Source organism: Bos mutus, chromosome 2 (assembly GCF_027580195.1).
Source record: "Bos mutus isolate GX-2022 chromosome 2, NWIPB_WYAK_1.1, whole genome shotgun sequence".
Taxonomy (NCBI): domain Eukaryota; kingdom Metazoa; phylum Chordata; class Mammalia; order Artiodactyla; family Bovidae; genus Bos; species Bos mutus.
In genome coordinates, this window is record NC_091618.1 from 105394460 (window position 1) to 105411845 (window position 17386).

Genomic DNA, 17386 nt, shown 5'->3' on the forward strand with positions numbered 1-17386 from the left:
CATTGCACACAGACTTCAGGGGATATGGCATGTGCAGTCCTACTCAGGACTTTTCATCATCCAGCCATCTGCAGTCATGGCCCAGGAGGACCCTCAGACAAATCTGCCTGGAGGGGAAGAATGCCCAGTCTGATATTACTGTAATTTTGGAACAGGAGAAGGAATACTGGAGAAGGGGCCATTTCCTTTTGAAAACACCTCTCTTGGATTACCTTTAGACTTTTCTTAAATGCCTGGTATTGAGAGAATACCGGATGTGAAAGCTCTAAAGAGACTCAAGCAAATCCAAAAGCCCTTCTGTAACAATTAGTGTGTGCTCAAAACCATTTGCTTGGTCAAACAGCACCTGAGGGCTGGCCAATCCAAAGCTAAACACTCATACACAGAGTAAAACTCAGGAAGCTTGGAGTCCAGGGACTATGTGACATTTAAGTGATATCTATGGTGAACATTAAACATTGACTCTAAAAATAGTCTTCAACTACTGTATTTACAATCATTGATGCTGGAGAAAAAATTAAAATACAAAGAAAAAAAACCCCAGCAGCAACAAAAACAAACAAAAACTAACAACATTCATGGGAAACACACAGGAAGCTATGAAGGGACACCTCTCATTTGGCACAAGAAGGACTTTATGAATCTTTGAAGGGGAAAGAAAAGAAACAAAACTTTCACTCACTTTAAAGTGTAATAATCAAGAATGATAAGGAAAAACACTTTTTTTTTTTTTTTTTTTTTTTTAAATACAAAACAAGCATCTGAAAAACTGTTCCAGGCATGGATAACTCACTGGGGAAGGTGGTCACTGGGAGACATAAAGTTAAAGAACCTCAAATACAAAGGAGGTAAGATCTTTAAATAAGTGAAAGGAATTTCCTACCCAGAGCTATAATCTGCTAGTGCTATCACTGCTATACTCACCAGTTGGAAGCCATGTTGAAGAAAATGCTATTGGGCATTTAAAGAAAAGCTTTCCTTACCTTTTGAATTAGAGGGAGGGAGAGGGAAAACGGTACAACTGTGTTTCTCTGTGCATACTTACAGTGAGCATCTAAAAATGTGAGCGTTTCAGCTGTTGCTACTGTTGCTCCTAGCAACCTTGCAGTGATCAGACCTTTTCTCTCTTTTTGTCTGACTATTTTTACAATAGAAAATTGTTTTATATATTCCTCTAGTTTATCATGCAAGTACTCTGTAAGAGAAAAAAATCAAGATTAACTCATTTCTAAGTTTATTTCACATGTAACATGAAAGCTAAAGAAAGCACAAGGCAATGATTCCTCTGTGTGTATAATCTTAACAGTTGTACACATCCACCCCTTAAGATAAAAAATATTACATCCTTAACTCTACTGAAAAAACTACATATACAAACCTTAACTTTTGGATGATTATAATGCATGACATTATAATACATAGGCATCCTGTTCGTGTCATGTCAATAAATACAATGTGTTTGGGAGGAGTGAGAGACTTCAAATGGAATAGACCCCAGGAGTTAAGAACACTCATTTAGAGGCCAGAGAAGAGAGACAAAGGAAAGAAAGAAACTGAATTTGGCCAAAAAGATATTTGATTCTCTTTTTAAATTCTTTTTAAAATTGGTATTTAAATCTGGAAATTTATAGAAAAATGTGAAGTCTCAAAAAAATTCTCTGACATTTAGTCAGTGGTCAAAATAACTTTAAGACCAAAATCTTGAGAAAAATACAAGTAGAAAAATGCAGGGCTACAGTAGTTTGTGAATATTTCTACAAAGAGTCAGCAAAAAAATTTTGAAAGCTCTAGAGTCTCCTGACACAGATTTTTTCCAATAAAAATATGAAGGAAGAAAAGGGCATGCAAATCAGTAATGAGGTTATAAGCAGGGAAAATCTGAGTTATGGGTGTGTAATTTAAGATCTCAGTATTCCTATTTGGATGACATACATACTAAGCAAGAGTTAAAATAATAGGTAAAAGAAACAAATGTCAGTCAAGTTACTCAAGTGTTGTCCATATTTTTAAACAACTCCTTAGGCCTGTTTTTTTCACATTAAATGCTCGATTTTTTGTTGAATATATCATGTAGTTCTTCACGTGGCCTTCTTGGGCCATCACACAGACTCAAAAAGACTTGAATATTGAGAATGCCCGGAAGCCTCCTGGGTAGATGTTTGCTTCTGCCAGATTTCAGAAGCAATTGGAGGTGACTTTGACTTTATCTGTAATTATGCACATTTTTTTTAATTCTCCTGTGGTTCAGAAAGGATAGTTGCTTATTTAAAGCTTAAACATTCATGAAAGAGGTAAGAGTCTAGGAATAACATTTGGGGAAAAGTAAGTGTTATCTAAACATTACTATCTCAGAGTAACAGATTAACTTTTTTAACACCTTCTAAGTACCTCAAAATTAATTCTCTGAAAGACAAGTAGGATTGTAATTTGTCTTAAAAAAATATAACCATAGATATTTCTGCTTTAATGATAAATTCTCAAAGCAGAAACTCATAAAATAGAAACATTTCAAATATCTTTACAGGAATCGATTTTTTAAATGGAGTCACTACAGATTCCTTCAATAAACCCTCTCACTGTTCACAAGTTAAGAAATTTTATTCACCCACAACTTTTGAATTTCCTGTAAATTCTTACCTGCCTTTTAAATTTAACCCCCATCCACACTCCTAATTTTATGAATTTAAAAACACAAAACCATGAAGTCAAATTTCCTGGGTCTGATTTACAGCACCATTACTTTTAGCTACGTGAACTTAGGCAAGTTATTTTACCTTTCTGTACCTCACTTTCTTTACCTATAAAATGAGAATAATAGGATTTACCCTCATAGGGGACTGTTGGGAGGATACAATGAAAGATCAGTTATACAAATAAAATATTTAAGACAGGGACTAACTAGCACATTGGGCTTTCCTGGTGGCTCAGACAGTAAGGAATTCACCTACAATGAAGAAGACCCAGGTTTTATGCCTGGGTCAGGAAGATCCCCTAGAGAAGGAAATGGCGATCCACTTCAGTATTCTTGCCTGGGACATCCTATGAACAGAGAGAAGCCTGGTAGCCTATAGCCCACAGGGGTCACAAAGAGTTGGACACAACTTAGCAACTAAATAACAACAAAACTAGCACATGGTCTATGCTTTGGAAATGCTCATTATATTTTGTTTGGTGTCACTGGGTTTTAGCTATCTGTTAATTGATAACCCACATATTCATGCTTTCCCATCGAGCAAATTGAAGTCAGGGACTATGGTTTCTACTTCACAAGCTCCTTTACAGTAACTAGGAATACATTTTCTACAGTGGGTACTCCTTGGATAGTTCTCTGACTGAATCCAATAAGACAATTACACTACTATGCAAAGATAGCGCTTTGTCAAGAAAATATTTCCAAATCTATTGTTGATTGCTATAAAGAATTACAAAAAAAAAAAAATTCAGACACTTTAACCAAATAGCCCTGCCGTTCCAGACTAATCTAAAGATATAATTCAAAAAAAGGAAAATAACATAAGCACAAGGGTACCTATTGCAATATCATGTTATAGTAAGACTAAGAGGTAAACAAATTGTATGGTTAAGCAAAACATATCTGGTTCATTACTGTCATTAAAAGTAAGTTTTGAAGGTAACAGAAACAGGCTAATAACAATGTGACGTGAAAATGTCAGATTTCAAAACTGGATTTCTTTCATGGGTATAATTATATAAACATTATATATTTATTTAGATAGTGATTAGGAAAGAAAAGATTAAAATGGTTGAAACAGAAAGATTATAAATGGATATCATCCTTTATTCTGATTTCCTTTCACTATTAATCTTGCTGTGCAATTAAATAATATAAGTTACTTTCAACTGAAGGCTTACTAGACGTAGCCTTACTGTGTCCCTGTTGTCCAACTTCTTCAAAAATCAACAAAATAAAAATTATCTGAGAAAAAAGTTCAAGAAACCAAAGCAAAAGATTTCTAAAATAAAGTTCTGGATTTTTCTTTTTTTTTACATAAAACACACAAGAGAACTTAATCAGATATCACTTAAAAATCCATGGACTTTGGTCCCAATAGATACAAAGAATTAAAAAATACAGAACAAATCAAGCAATAAATAAACCAACTGATTACAATCAGATGGTGAAGCAACCTGGCTCAGAGGATTAAAGATTCAAATCAGAAATCTGGATATAATGTAACTTGAATCCAGGGAAGTTGAATAATAAAGCTTCTCTATTTGGTGGATAGGTTTTATAGCTAAGTCAAAGATCTCTGATGATGAGCAATCCTATTCCATCTGGATGTTAATTTAGCTCAATAATATAACCTCTATTCACTTGGGCTATTTTAGTTTAGTTTTATTTTGAAACCATAGGGATGTCTAGACTTGTATGTAGAAATATTTAAATAAACCAAGTTAATAATTTTGTGCTTTATCCACTTACTACCATGTCTAAAATCTGGATATATCTTATAATTAATTGATGACTTATGACATAATAGGCAACTTTTTTCCTCCTCATGGTCTATAGCAATGGAAAAAAAAGTGAAAGTGTTTGTGGCTCTGCTGCTGCTGCTAAGTCACTTCAGTCATGTCCGACTCTGTGCGACCCCATAGATGGCAGCCCACCAGGCTCCCCCTTCCCTGGGATTCTCCAGGCAAGAATACTGGAGTGGGTGGGTAACCATTCCTCTCTCCAGGGGATCTTTCCAACCCAGGGGTCAAACCCAGGCCTCCTGAATTGCAGGCAGATTCTTTACCATCTTCGCCACCAGAGTAAGCCCCATAAAGTAATGATTTACCTAATAATAGATGGTGCTTGAATTTGATGGAAGAATGTCATCATCATTTTACGAATAAGGAAACTGCTCACTAGTGTTTTCAAAAAGCTGGAATTTGAGTTTAAGAAATCTAGTTCCAAACTTGGGCTCATTCAGGAATAAACTTTGCATTCGTTGAAATAATCTGTACCTGTTTGATACCTAAAATATTTGTAATATTTGAAAATTCAGCAAATTAGAGTATTTGTCCAATTATCCTGTGAGTCCAACTGACAACGTGTAACTTAGCAACTGACTATTGACTTGTAAACTGAAGTGAAAATTCATTAATGATTTTAGCTAGCTTTGTAAGTGGTATTAGAATATTTAAAAGAACCAAAAATAAAACAGGATGTGGTAACTCCTCAGTAATTTTTAACTACTCTTTTATATTATTTATTAATATATTATTTATATTAATTCATCTAATGTTTAAAACAACCCTAGGAGTTGTATACTAATATATTTCTTCAATTCTAAACCATAAAATTATATACTTTTTATAATCAATGGTATGTTAGTTTAATTGACTGTAAGGGTCTTTTTTTCTAATGATACATACACTAATAATGTATCTTACAATAAATTTGATGAAATATAACATTTTCCCCATTTTACAGACAGAAAAACTGAGTATAAGGGGGTTAAGTAACTTGCCCAAGTTGCATACCTTGTTAGGACCAGAAATGGGATTCAAACCAAGGCAGCCTAACTCAAGGCACAAGTATGTGCTCCTAATCATGTCTTTAAAAGAAAAAAATCTCACACTGAGGACTACAAAAATATAAATAATGGTGTTTCACACATTTATAAACTCCAAAATATCTGAGTATGGACATCCTTGGGTTCTCCTTCTACCCATCATATACAGCATCCAAGACACTCTATTTAGGCTCTGAGGTGGCATACAGAGAGTAAATACAACCAAAAAGACTTTGGACAACACCACATGGATTTACTCAGGAAATAATCTAATTTGCGTGTGCTTTCTTACCATCTACACTAGCATCATCCACCAAGATGATCTCCTTCAGCAGTATGGCAGGTGAAGAGTACAGCACGCTGTAGACAGTTCTAAGCAGCGTGGACCACGCTTCATTATGAAAAACTATTATGACACTGGTGGTGGGCAGGGGAGGACAGCGCTTAAATTTTTGTTCAATACATCTAGAAAAAGTCAAAGTAGAAGAACGATAATGAATTTTATTACATTATTTCACAGCTATACCATTGCTAAAATTATCATTGTTTTAATCTTTAACACAGTAGAAATGCTGGTGCATAGTTTATTTCTATGTAAGATGATCTTAATGCTATATAAAGGCAAACAGATTGAAACAAAAGTTTTACAAATAGACCACTCACCTAGAGATCATGTCTGCTGATATTGATCACATGTCATGGATTAAAACATGCTCTTGTAAGCTTTCTCAACAATATAACTTTAAATATAAATAACATTTTAGATAAGAAAAATAACCTAGAAGTGAGCCAAACTGTAAAATGGCAAATAAGTGTTAACTGCTCAAAAAAAAAAAAAAAAAAAGTTTTTTTCTTTCATTGTAGAAATGATGCCTTTCTCTTTATATTTGCAATTTTTAACAGTGCAGCTTTATTAAATTAATACTCATCTTTGTAGAGATTATCTTAAATTAGATATTTGTTAAGTATGTAGTATTTTCTGTTTAATCAATTTCCTTAACCTGTACCTGAACCAAAAGGGAAAAAAAATTCGCTTTCGACAAAGCCTATTTTCTTATAATGATCATCAGAAGCAAAAAGTTGTTAAGTACCTACCATATATCACATGACTTGCTGTGTTAAAGATTTTGCTCCAGTAAGGAGAGAGACCCTAGGTGGCTTATGACTGATGAGTGATCCTACTCATTTGCTAAAAAACATTAGTTATAAATAGATCTTGAATTCATTTTTATAGCAATGTCACCCTCAAGGAAAATAATCTTCACATGAACCCATTGGGATGTGGGTGGGTCTATACAATCTCCAGCCTTTGAGACTAGAGATGACCACAGTCCTTCCCCAGCTGAGGTGAGGTGAGGATCAAATGAAATAACACATAGGAGAGGCCTCAAAACACAGTAAAATCAGACAGAGTGAACCTGGGACATAAAATATGTGTGGTTTATGGTAAAGATAAAACAACTGGATCTTTGATAACCATAAAAGGTTGTACACTTTTAGAATACGGGCTACGAAATCCTCCCACACAGTCAAATACCACTATAAATAGTGTGTGAACTATCAAACAGTGCTGGTCAAATCCAAAGATAGGGAAGGAAATCATTGTCACTCGTGGAGATAAGAGCCCAGCACACTTCCATTGCTCTGCCAGGGCCGATGGGAAAACCAGAGCCCCCACGATGGTACTAGAGGCCTGGGGAAGCAGCCACCCTAAAAGACATACTCTACAAACTCTCGCTAACTACTACTTTTATAGCCATACATCAGTATGAATGTGTTTCAGATCCTTTTCTGAGAGATCTTTAGGTTGAAATATTTGTAGTGATGAAGGAATTAGATTAGGGGTAAACTATTGAGAGGGTGTCAGTACCACTGAGTAGGAAAAGAGGAGGAAGGTTCTGCACGAAAGTGATTTTGCTCTCTAGGACTGTCGTGATTTTAAAGTGTGACATATATGTATAGCCAGAAGAAAATAATCGCATTCATCCGCACTGGTAGATGAAAACAAACGACTTGTTCTAAAGTGAATTTTGGATAAACTACTCATCTACTCATGAAAATAAAGTCCAAACACAACCAACCAATTTATCTATCCTTGAGTTAAAATCACACAGAAACAAATAGCGAAATGTAAGTTTGTATTTTTAATACATGAAGTTTTATAAAACAACAAAGTATAAGTAAAAATTATGAAAAACTTCATACTGTAGTATTTTTTTTAAGAAAAGAGAAAACCTTATTTTTTGTCTTATAAGCATTTGGGGGAGGAAGCTTTGAGATTAAAAAAAAAAAAATTCCCTATATTTATTTGCCATGTGACTAACTAATATAGTATTAGTTAAGAAATATAAAAAGTTTTTGAAGATTTAAAGTAGGAAACTACAAAAATTCACACTAGTGAAATGTTATCTCTTTAATCTCATAAGACTTTCAGTTTAAACTAGGGTTTATTTACCTAACTGATAAGTACTAATATCAAGTAAAAGTATTGTTAATGCAAATGATAATAAAATTTCACAATATGATTTCATAAACCTCATTTATTTTGAAACAATTAGCATGCTCAATTTATGCTTTAAAAGTTGTTTCACATGTCATTTAAAGTAGTGAAATTAAAATGACTTGCCAAAGTAATTACAGATTCCCAGTCAAACCATTTGAAAAAGTTGGCATATAGAAATGTGCTTAAGTTATCAGGCACAAGACCATCTGGCTTTGGGAGAAACAAGATCCATATTTCTAATGAGCATGTAAAAGATTAGCAATTCTTCAGAAAATGTTTTTATTGCTGATATAAGTTAAAACTATGGAAATATTAAATCTTCAACCCTTCACAGTTCTAAGTATGCATTACTGTCCAAAAAAAGTTTGTCTGTTTAGCTATTTTGCACTTACTTATTGATTAACATTATCGAATATTTCTATAGATTCTCAATGCTATACTGGGGAAAAGGCTTATCTTAAGCTCATTTTGTCATGTCAAAGAACAAAAAGCATGCTTCTTGATTTGTGATGGGGATTACTTTTCAATCAACACTTCTTCCAAAATCAGTAAAGTGCCATACTGCATTTTAACCTATCAGCATAAAAAAGGAACTATTAGGTGCCCTGTTAGAACAGCTAGAATATTTTCCACTTATTTGTTTTTTCACACATTCATTTAAAATAATAAGCAATTTAACCCTGAATAATATGCATTAGAATAGAGCAACAGAAATCTAATTTACACAGCTTCAGTATTGAGGGACTCATAGTAGGACCAGGTATTCATGATAACAGATCCAGAAAAATATGAAGACAGCAATAGACCTAAGTCTACCAAAGTACATTTCTTCAGCCACACTTATAAATTTAATTCTCTTTTAACTAGAAAGCAAAATATGCAGGCACTGTTTACAGTTTGTCTAGCTTGTACTTTTAACAAACCTACAGATTGCCTGAAAGTGCTGAAATTCGTTTTCACCATTTCAGTCCAAACAGAGTATTTGAATACTACCTCAAAGATAACAAAACAGTTAACTAAGAACAAAGAGTCAGCACAGAAGAATCTGGGGTGGGAGAATGTTACGCAAAATATATTTGAGATAAACATGTAAACAAAGTAACAATAAAAAGGAATTCTGGCCTTTCAGAAGCTAAAGGGAGAAAACTCAATAAATACAAGAACTTGTTCAACAATATGCCAGAGAAAGAATTGCAGTTGAATTAGTAATTATGACAATATTGGCTCTTAAAAGAAAGGTTACAAAACACAGGGCATTCTGAAATATAATTATAGCACTAAAAGTAGCCACAGAGTCGGGGATTTAGCTCATAAAGTATCATTATCTAATAGCTCCAAAATCTTGGCACATTTTTAATATTTCTATTCTATAGCAACACAGAGAAGAACAGAAATAACTCTTCCACCTCCCACATTTCCCATAAAATCCACCCCATATTTCCTGCTTAATAGATGAGAAAACTAAAGCTTTTAAGAATAAAGGATTTCCTTGTGTTTCTATAGAGGTCAGATCTAGAATTCTGTTTCCTAATTTCTAAGATGGTAATTTTTCATATATGCAATGCCTCACCAATCATAGATACAGAAATCTACCCTCAATAATAATAAGCAAAAAATCACTGAAACAGATTAAACAATTGGTATTTGCGAATTCTTTGCTTCAAAGTGGCTAAAGAACAAGTATCACCTTAACTAACGCCCCTTCCAGGCAAACCCTCGAGATAAATACTAAACAATTAATATGCTTCAACATACTCAGGAGGTCGAGTGTCTGGTCCAAGATCTCGGTGTAAAGAAATCCTGTCACTTGCAAAAGCGTTAAAACAGTGTTTTGCTTCTCCACGTTCTTTTTCCTTCTGCTCTTCAGCACTTAAATTGGTTGTTTTGAATGCTTTACCAGAAGCACCAGGTGCGTTAGAATCCTGAGGTGGGCGGTCAAGAACAGGTTTCAATTCTGCTGCTGTATAATATCCTTGCAAACAGGGTCTCTCACCAGCATCAATGTTTTGCCTGACAGGTGCTCCTATTTGCATTTTTGGCATTGCATCTTTAATATTGTTTACAGCTTCTATCATTAAATCAAACATCTTGTTTTTGTTTTTCATGTTCCTTTCCATCCTTGATTCCTCTTTGGAATACTGAACACTTACTTCTCTTTGCATTAAAATCAAAAATATTATAAAGAAAAAAACTACTGCACCAAGCTTCCAGAATTTTTTATGGTAATGTCTTTTAAGATGCAGTTTTACTAATCGTTTTAGGTGAGCCATTCTGACATTAAAAGCTTGTCACTTGACAAATAATAGTTACAGTTTCCTCTGTTATGTATATTTTTTATCATAGATTTGCTGGCAAGAAGGTTCCTTAAATTGTAATCCCTGTAAACAGAAATGATAGATGGTATTAGTAGCTATTCATCCCTATAGGCATGGTTCACTTCACTCACTCAGACAACAACTGAACAAAAGCTGTAAACAACACACTCTTATGGTTAATAACAGTCAAAGCTATCTTGGCCTCAAAAAATTACACTTTTGGGAGACAATTGCTATCGTTAACTATAATCTATTGGGTTTATAAAATATTAGAGATTTCTCTCCAGTAAAAAATACATTATGTGTTAACTCTGGCTACTATCTACCATATAACATGCATAGGTTTTATAAATATATTTTGAGTTTAAAAAGAATTTTAGTTCAATAACCATGAGGCCAAAGGACTTCATTAAACTGATTGTAAAGAAAGGGGTAATCCAGAAGAAAACAAAAGTACACTGACAGGTACTGTCAGAGACACATCTAAAATCATGGTTTTTAAGAAGTTCATCAACAATCTGAACTTCATATAAATCAATTAAAATGATAAAGCAGCTTCACCACCAAGTAAACCGGCATCCCCCCAAATCTGCACACCTGATAGTACTTGTGAATTTGACATAACCAATAAAGACTGGAAAATTAAGATAATGTTATATAAAGGCTATTTTCATAGCTCACGCAAACATAAAATCTAGTAGCAAAAAAAAAAAAAGGCAGTAAGTTTCATTTGAAGTGTCTCTAAAGAGGCGATAGAGATCATTGAATTATACAACCAGTATTTGGTGTGATAAAATCCTGCTTGTAGATGACCCTAAGAACAAAGCAGTATGTTTACCAAATTCTAATACAGGCCACCAGAAGCAGAAGAAACAAAATGTAATAGAAGAAATTGACTACAGCCTGAATCACAGTGAAGATGGACTTTCTTCACAATGCTTAAAAAAATGTAATGTGAAGGGTTCAGTACGTGATTATACACCATGCACCATTATAGTCAGCAAGTAATTAGCAGGGGCAAAGGGGCAAGGAAAATGCCTGTGCTCCCTAATCCTAAACATATTTTAAGGAAAATGCCATTTATAGAAGTAAAAGCTAGCACTTTATTTAATTAAATTCTTTTCCAAAGTTATCGCTAGATTTAAAATAAGAAAACCAAGTTCTAAGATGGATTTTCCAGTCTTTAACAAGAAATTTTAAGTTGGATAAAGAAAATAGGCAGAACCTGCAAACTTAGTTTGATATAGTTTCTAACTGGACTGCTCTATATGTTTTCAGTATAGAATGGACACTTCGGATCCAAAAGATACCTCAGTTATGATGTTTGCTGCTGCTGCTAAGTCACTTCAGTCATGTCCAACTCTGTGTGATCCCATAGACGGCAGCCCACCAGGCTCCCCCATCCCTGGGATTCTCCAGGCAAGAACACTGGAGTGGGTTGCCATCTCCTTCTCCAATGCATGAAAGTGAAAAGTGAAAGTGAAGTCGCTCAGTCGTGTCCTACCCTCAGCGACCCCATGGACTGCAGCCTACCAGGCTCGTCGGTCCATGGGGTTTTCCAGGCAAGAGTACTGGAGTGGGGGTTATGATGTTTACTGCCAATAAAACTGAGATTCCAATATTTCTCAGCTTGGTTGCTTCAATGGTATCATGTAAAAATTAAAATGATCTCTTAAGCTTTTAACATCACTTTAAGATATAAGGAGTTTCAGAACCACCCAATTGTGGTTATGTCATTTTGACTCTATCAAATGTTGTGCTGGGCTACGGCTATGAAAGGAAAGATACCTTAAAGGTAAGCTTCAAGGAGCAGAGGCCAATAAGAATGATGGCACTTCAACAGGCACTGAAGCAGTGTGATATGATGGAGACTATGAAAGCACGTGGAAGATGAGGAGAAATGTTAGGGAGAATTTCCCAGAGATATCATCCAGCCATAAGCAATTTTTAGGCTGGTGGACAAAAGAGAGAGGAGAGACAGGGAATGGAGGGGCAAAGGCCTAAGAGCAAGAAAAGATGTGACCAGTCCTTGAGTACAGCAGAAATGGAAGCCACAAGCAGGAAAGGGCAGGAGGTAAGGCCAGAAGGTCAGTTAAAGATCAGCTCACACAGTAAACTTGGACTCTACCAATTTTGTCCTGAATGAATGGAATGGAAAGTACTGAATGACTTTAAGGAAGGCCCATAATCATATTTATATTTTTGAAAAATCACAAATTCCTCAGCACCAGCAAAGGTAATGTGTACCAAATCATTGAAGGAAACAGGAAGAATGAAGAGAGCTGACTCAAGAGACTCAAGGAATTGAGATCAAATAAGACTTTGTGAACGAAAGGGAAAAAGAGGAGGTGGATGGGTAAAGTGATGCCTATAACAAAAGCAGGAAATATAGAAAGAAAGATAGATTGGAGATGGGATGTTCCATTTTGGCCATGACAAATTTGAGATGCTGGAAGGATTTCCAAGGTGAGTTCTCATGAGTAAAAAGATATATGGTGGTTTAGTTGCTAAGTTGTGTCCTACTTTGGGACCCTGTGGACTGTAGCCTGCCTGGCTCCCCTAACCATGGGATTCTTCAGTCAAGAATACTGGAGAGGGTTGCCATTTCCTTCTCCAGGGAAAAAGATATATAGGACTGAAAATTAGGGAAAGCTCTATGCTAGAGATGAACGTTTGACAGTCTTGTGTTACAAAAGAATTCACCAATAGTGAAATAAAGAAGGCCAGAGAAAAAGCTACATTTAAGGGTTGGGGGAAACAGTGGAAATAGTGGCTGACTTTATTTTTCTGGGCTCCAAAATCACTGCAGATGGTGACTGCAGCCATGAAATTAAAAGACGTTTACTCCTTGGAAGGAAAGTTATGACCAACCTAGACAGCATATTAAAAAGCAGAGACATTACTTTGTCAACAGGGTCAGTCTAGTCAAGGCTATGGTTTTTCCAGTGGTCATGTATGGATGTGAGAGTTGGACTATAAAGAAAGCTGAGCGCAGAAGAATTGATGCTTTTGAACTGTGGTGTTGGAGAAGACTCTTGAGAGTCCCTTGGACTGCAAGGAGATCCAATCAGTCCATCCTAAAGGAGATGAACACCCAGGACTGATGTTGAAGCTGAATCTCCAATACTTTGGCCACCTGACGTGAAGAGTTGACTCATTTGAACAGACCCTGATGCTGGGAAAGATTGAGGGCAGGAGGAGAAGGGGATGACAGAGGATGAGATGGTTGGATGGCATCACCAACTCAATGGACATGGGTTTGGGTGGACTCTGGGAGTTGGTGATGGACAGGGAGGCCTGGCGTGTTGTGGTTCATGGGGTCACAAAGAGTCGGACACGACTGAGCGACTGAACTAAACTGAAGGGTTGGGGGAGGAAAAGGAGAAACTGGAAGGAAAGAGCAAAGGAATATGAAAAAAGGAGAAACAAGGGAGAACAGACTGACAGATAATGTGTCCAAATCAAGTGGATACAATCTGCATACTACCCTTGAGAGATGTTAATTGTTTGACAGTGGTTGATCTTTAAAAGTAAATGTCATGAGACCTGGTCTAACGGACTTCAGTGCAAAATCAGAAATGAACTTTTCACAGAGAATCCAATGGTTGAGTTATAGTCAAGCCCTTAACATCTTTGGGCTTAGGATCTAGGACACATTCAAACAACAGGGCAACAATGATCTAAGATGTTCCAGGGAGATAAGGATAGAAAAAATACTGAGTTTTCACAGGATAATGGTCTCCAACCTACAAAATACAACCTGATCACCCTTCTCTCTTCTAATGGCCTCACTAGTTCCATTCTTCTAATTCCCCATCCTACCCATAAACATGTTTTCTGGCATAGTGTTCATGCTTGACAACAGATGTAAATCAACCTGTGTTCATCCTCCTTTCTGTCTGAGACAATCACCAAAAACCCCTTTCTCTAGTGCTACAGAGTGATCCTAGATTTCTTCCATAGCCAGAGTAGGCTCGATTAGGAATTTGAGAAGGAATGAGCTGGTCTCATTCCTTAGAACGTTTTAACACAATGCAGAACAAGAAAGAGTCCTGGGAAAGTACAGAGTAGAGGGAGATGACATTATTAGCTCTTTCTATAATAGTGATGGTTTTTCTAAAACATTTTATGCCAGAAGTTGTATCTGTGGATAGGGTGGGGAATTAGAAAAAAGGATAGAATTATTGAGGCCATTGGAAGTGAGTTCTTTTTTAAGGATAAACTATAAACTAGAGGAGTTCATCAATAGTGCAGTAATCCTCTCCAGTCCATATGTTTATCTACCCAAGGGAGTCACTCAGTTAGGATTTAGTATAGGATATCTCTACTAGGAGAGTCGAGAAAAGCACATAAAGGACAAGCATTTACTCCTTTACTCATGGTTGTTTTTCTGACACTTACCCGATATTGGCGACATATTGGGTACCCAATAAGTGTTCATTGACTAGAGAAGGGATGAAAGTAGACCAAGATTTCATTTATTATCATAAACAATAGAAATAGCTTTTGTTAAACGTTAAGTCCCACATACTTTGACACTTCCTACCCGAGTGTACATACTTTCATTTCACTGACAAACATTGAGAGTCAAATAGATTAAGTGGCTTGGCCAAGGTCATTCCAGCAGCATTTCCCCAACTGATGTAAAAGCCTGAGATTTTCATTGAATTGTCTGAAATAAGGCCGCTAGGGTCAAGAATTGATGTTATAAGTGTAAGGAAATAAGGGGAAAATCTAGGGGGAAAAACTACAAATAGTCTCTTAACAACTCAAGTGAGGTTTTCTGGACAAATGAAGTTTTAAAGAAAAAACTATTTTCAGAGCATATTTTTGGAAATAAAGATTGAGGAGGATGAGACTGTAGATTTTGACAACAGAGGGTTAAGAAACTGAGACTGCTTAGTGGTAGAGTCTACTAAAGTAGGAAGATGATGGTTTGCTTTTCTCAGATTATTTCTAAGGGAATAGATTTTTTTTATCGATTGGTGATCAGCTGAAGATTCCAACATAGTTCCCTCAGGACTGTGTATACTGTGATCTTCTTTGCTGCTAATGTACAGTATCAAGCTTCCATTAATGATAAATTACACTCGACATGAAGCATCTCCACCACTGATTTTCAACTCTGGACACACGTGAGCAGAAAGCTCTTTAAAACTGCAGTGCCTTAGGCCCCATCTCTACAGAGTCTGATTTTATTTTACTTATTTTTATTATTTATTCATTTATTTTTGACATTGTGGCTTTTATGGAGAGGAACTCTAGCTGTTTGGATCACTGTGCATTATTAAAAAGAGACTTTTAAGAACTTTTTATAGCTTTATTGAAATGTACACGATGTACAATATGTTGTACATATTTAAAGTATATAATTTTTTATTGTTCTAGTGGTGGAGCCTAGGCCCTGTTTTTGTTGTTATTTTAAACTTTCCAGATAATTCTAAAAGGCAGCAAAGGTTAAGAATCACTCACTTAGGTAACAAGACTTTGGGCAAAACTAGCACCTGATAAGGAAGGGACTGCACCTAACCAAAGACAACCACATTATTAATTGCTAATACTCCAAAGACAGGTTTTCAAAATAGACTCTTGATATAAATTAAGCAAGGTATTTTGACACAGAGAGATAAGATAAAATCCAAAGCAAGAATGACCCAAAGTTTCCTGAAAAGGTTAAAGGATTAATTGCTGATATAAATGAGGCATTGAGGTTATATTCCAAATTATGATGCTGTAAAACCATTTTTAAAATAATATTTTATTCCCATAATAAAGATGGAAAAACTGAGACTGTGAACAATAAAAGACACAATCCTAACTAATTAATGGGTAAGATGAAACTGGGGGGGAGGGGTCTTAATTCCTATTCCTGGGAATAATACCATGTTCTTAGACCATACTACCTGCCAACCTTGATGATCAGTGTAAAAACAGCCAATGAACCAAAACAAATCTCTCCTAGAAACAACTTCCAATTGGATTATTAAGTTTGAGAATTAAAAACAAAAACTCAGCACAACAGCAAGCTAAGGATATTTGTACATTAGAAATGATTAGCAGACAAAGGCTTTGTTCTTGTTCTCTTTCTAAAATCTTTAAACATACCTATCCAAAATGGTCACTTGCTAATTATAAAAGATCACATTCACAGAAGAGAAGGGAATACCATAAAATAGTTTTTCAAAACTAGAAAAAAGTAATTAAAATTCAGATTTTCTAAATTCTAAATCCTTACAAATGTCTAACGTTAGAAAAAAAATAAAATTCAGAGAAGTACTGCTCTTAAAAAATTAATCTATATCTTAGTATATATGTAAACATTATAAAAAGGTATTAATAATAAATAAAGATACCTATAAATGATACTTTGAAAGGTTAAAATAATATTCACAATTCTAACAGTTTGTGAGACTGGCTTAAAATCAATGAATTTTTCTCAAGAGTAAAAATATGCTTCCATCTGAACAGAAAAGAAAACAAAATCTCATAAGTTAAAATCATCTAACTACAAAGTTGTGCTTCCAAGTATTTAGACCATGGCTTCAACTATAACGTGACAATAAATCATCTGGGGCTGTTGTTTAAGTGCAGATTCAGATGGGAAAATATCAAAATAAGATCCATCATTATAGTCATTATTGTCCCTCCAGGTGAAAAAGCATACATTGCAAGAATATTAGTCATTAGTTTCATTTTAAAATTTCAAGTAAAACAATCTTCTAAAGCAGTGCAATGCAGAACTTCATAACTGTACATAAGAGTAACATTTAATAAAATAAGCAAACAGTGGTTCTTTCCATATCTTGTTTCTGTATTTGTCACAATAAACCTTTACAATTTTAGGGATTCAAGGTCTGGTTTCAGTTGAACTTAGCTGGCACAAAGCCTAATTGGTATACGAAACTTGCTTACAACTTGAGTTAAAGCATGCTACAAAGAGTTAAGAATAACTACACAAAGCAAGAAATTACAAAACTACATCTTCAAATCATAGCCTAGATTGTAGACTAGCAAAAGTACACTATTGTGAATTAATACTCATTGGA

At 35.2% G+C, this 17386-nt stretch overlaps 1 protein-coding gene across 2 annotated transcripts in view; it reads right to left on the reverse strand.

Annotated features, from left to right (window-relative positions):
* Positions 1–17386, reverse strand: part of GALNT3 (polypeptide N-acetylgalactosaminyltransferase 3) — a 52009-nt gene that overhangs the window by 13020 nt on the left and 21603 nt on the right. For both annotated transcript variants that reach the window (XM_070357841.1, XM_070357838.1), the window contains exons 2-4: positions 9781–10403; positions 5815–5987; positions 1046–1195 (exon numbers count right to left, since the gene is read on the reverse strand). In XM_070357841.1, coding sequence (XP_070213942.1) covers positions 1046–1195; positions 5815–5987; positions 9781–10295 — 838 coding nt within the window. In that variant the 5' untranslated portion in view covers positions 10296–10403. The remainder of the gene's footprint in view (positions 1–1045; positions 1196–5814; positions 5988–9780; positions 10404–17386) is intronic.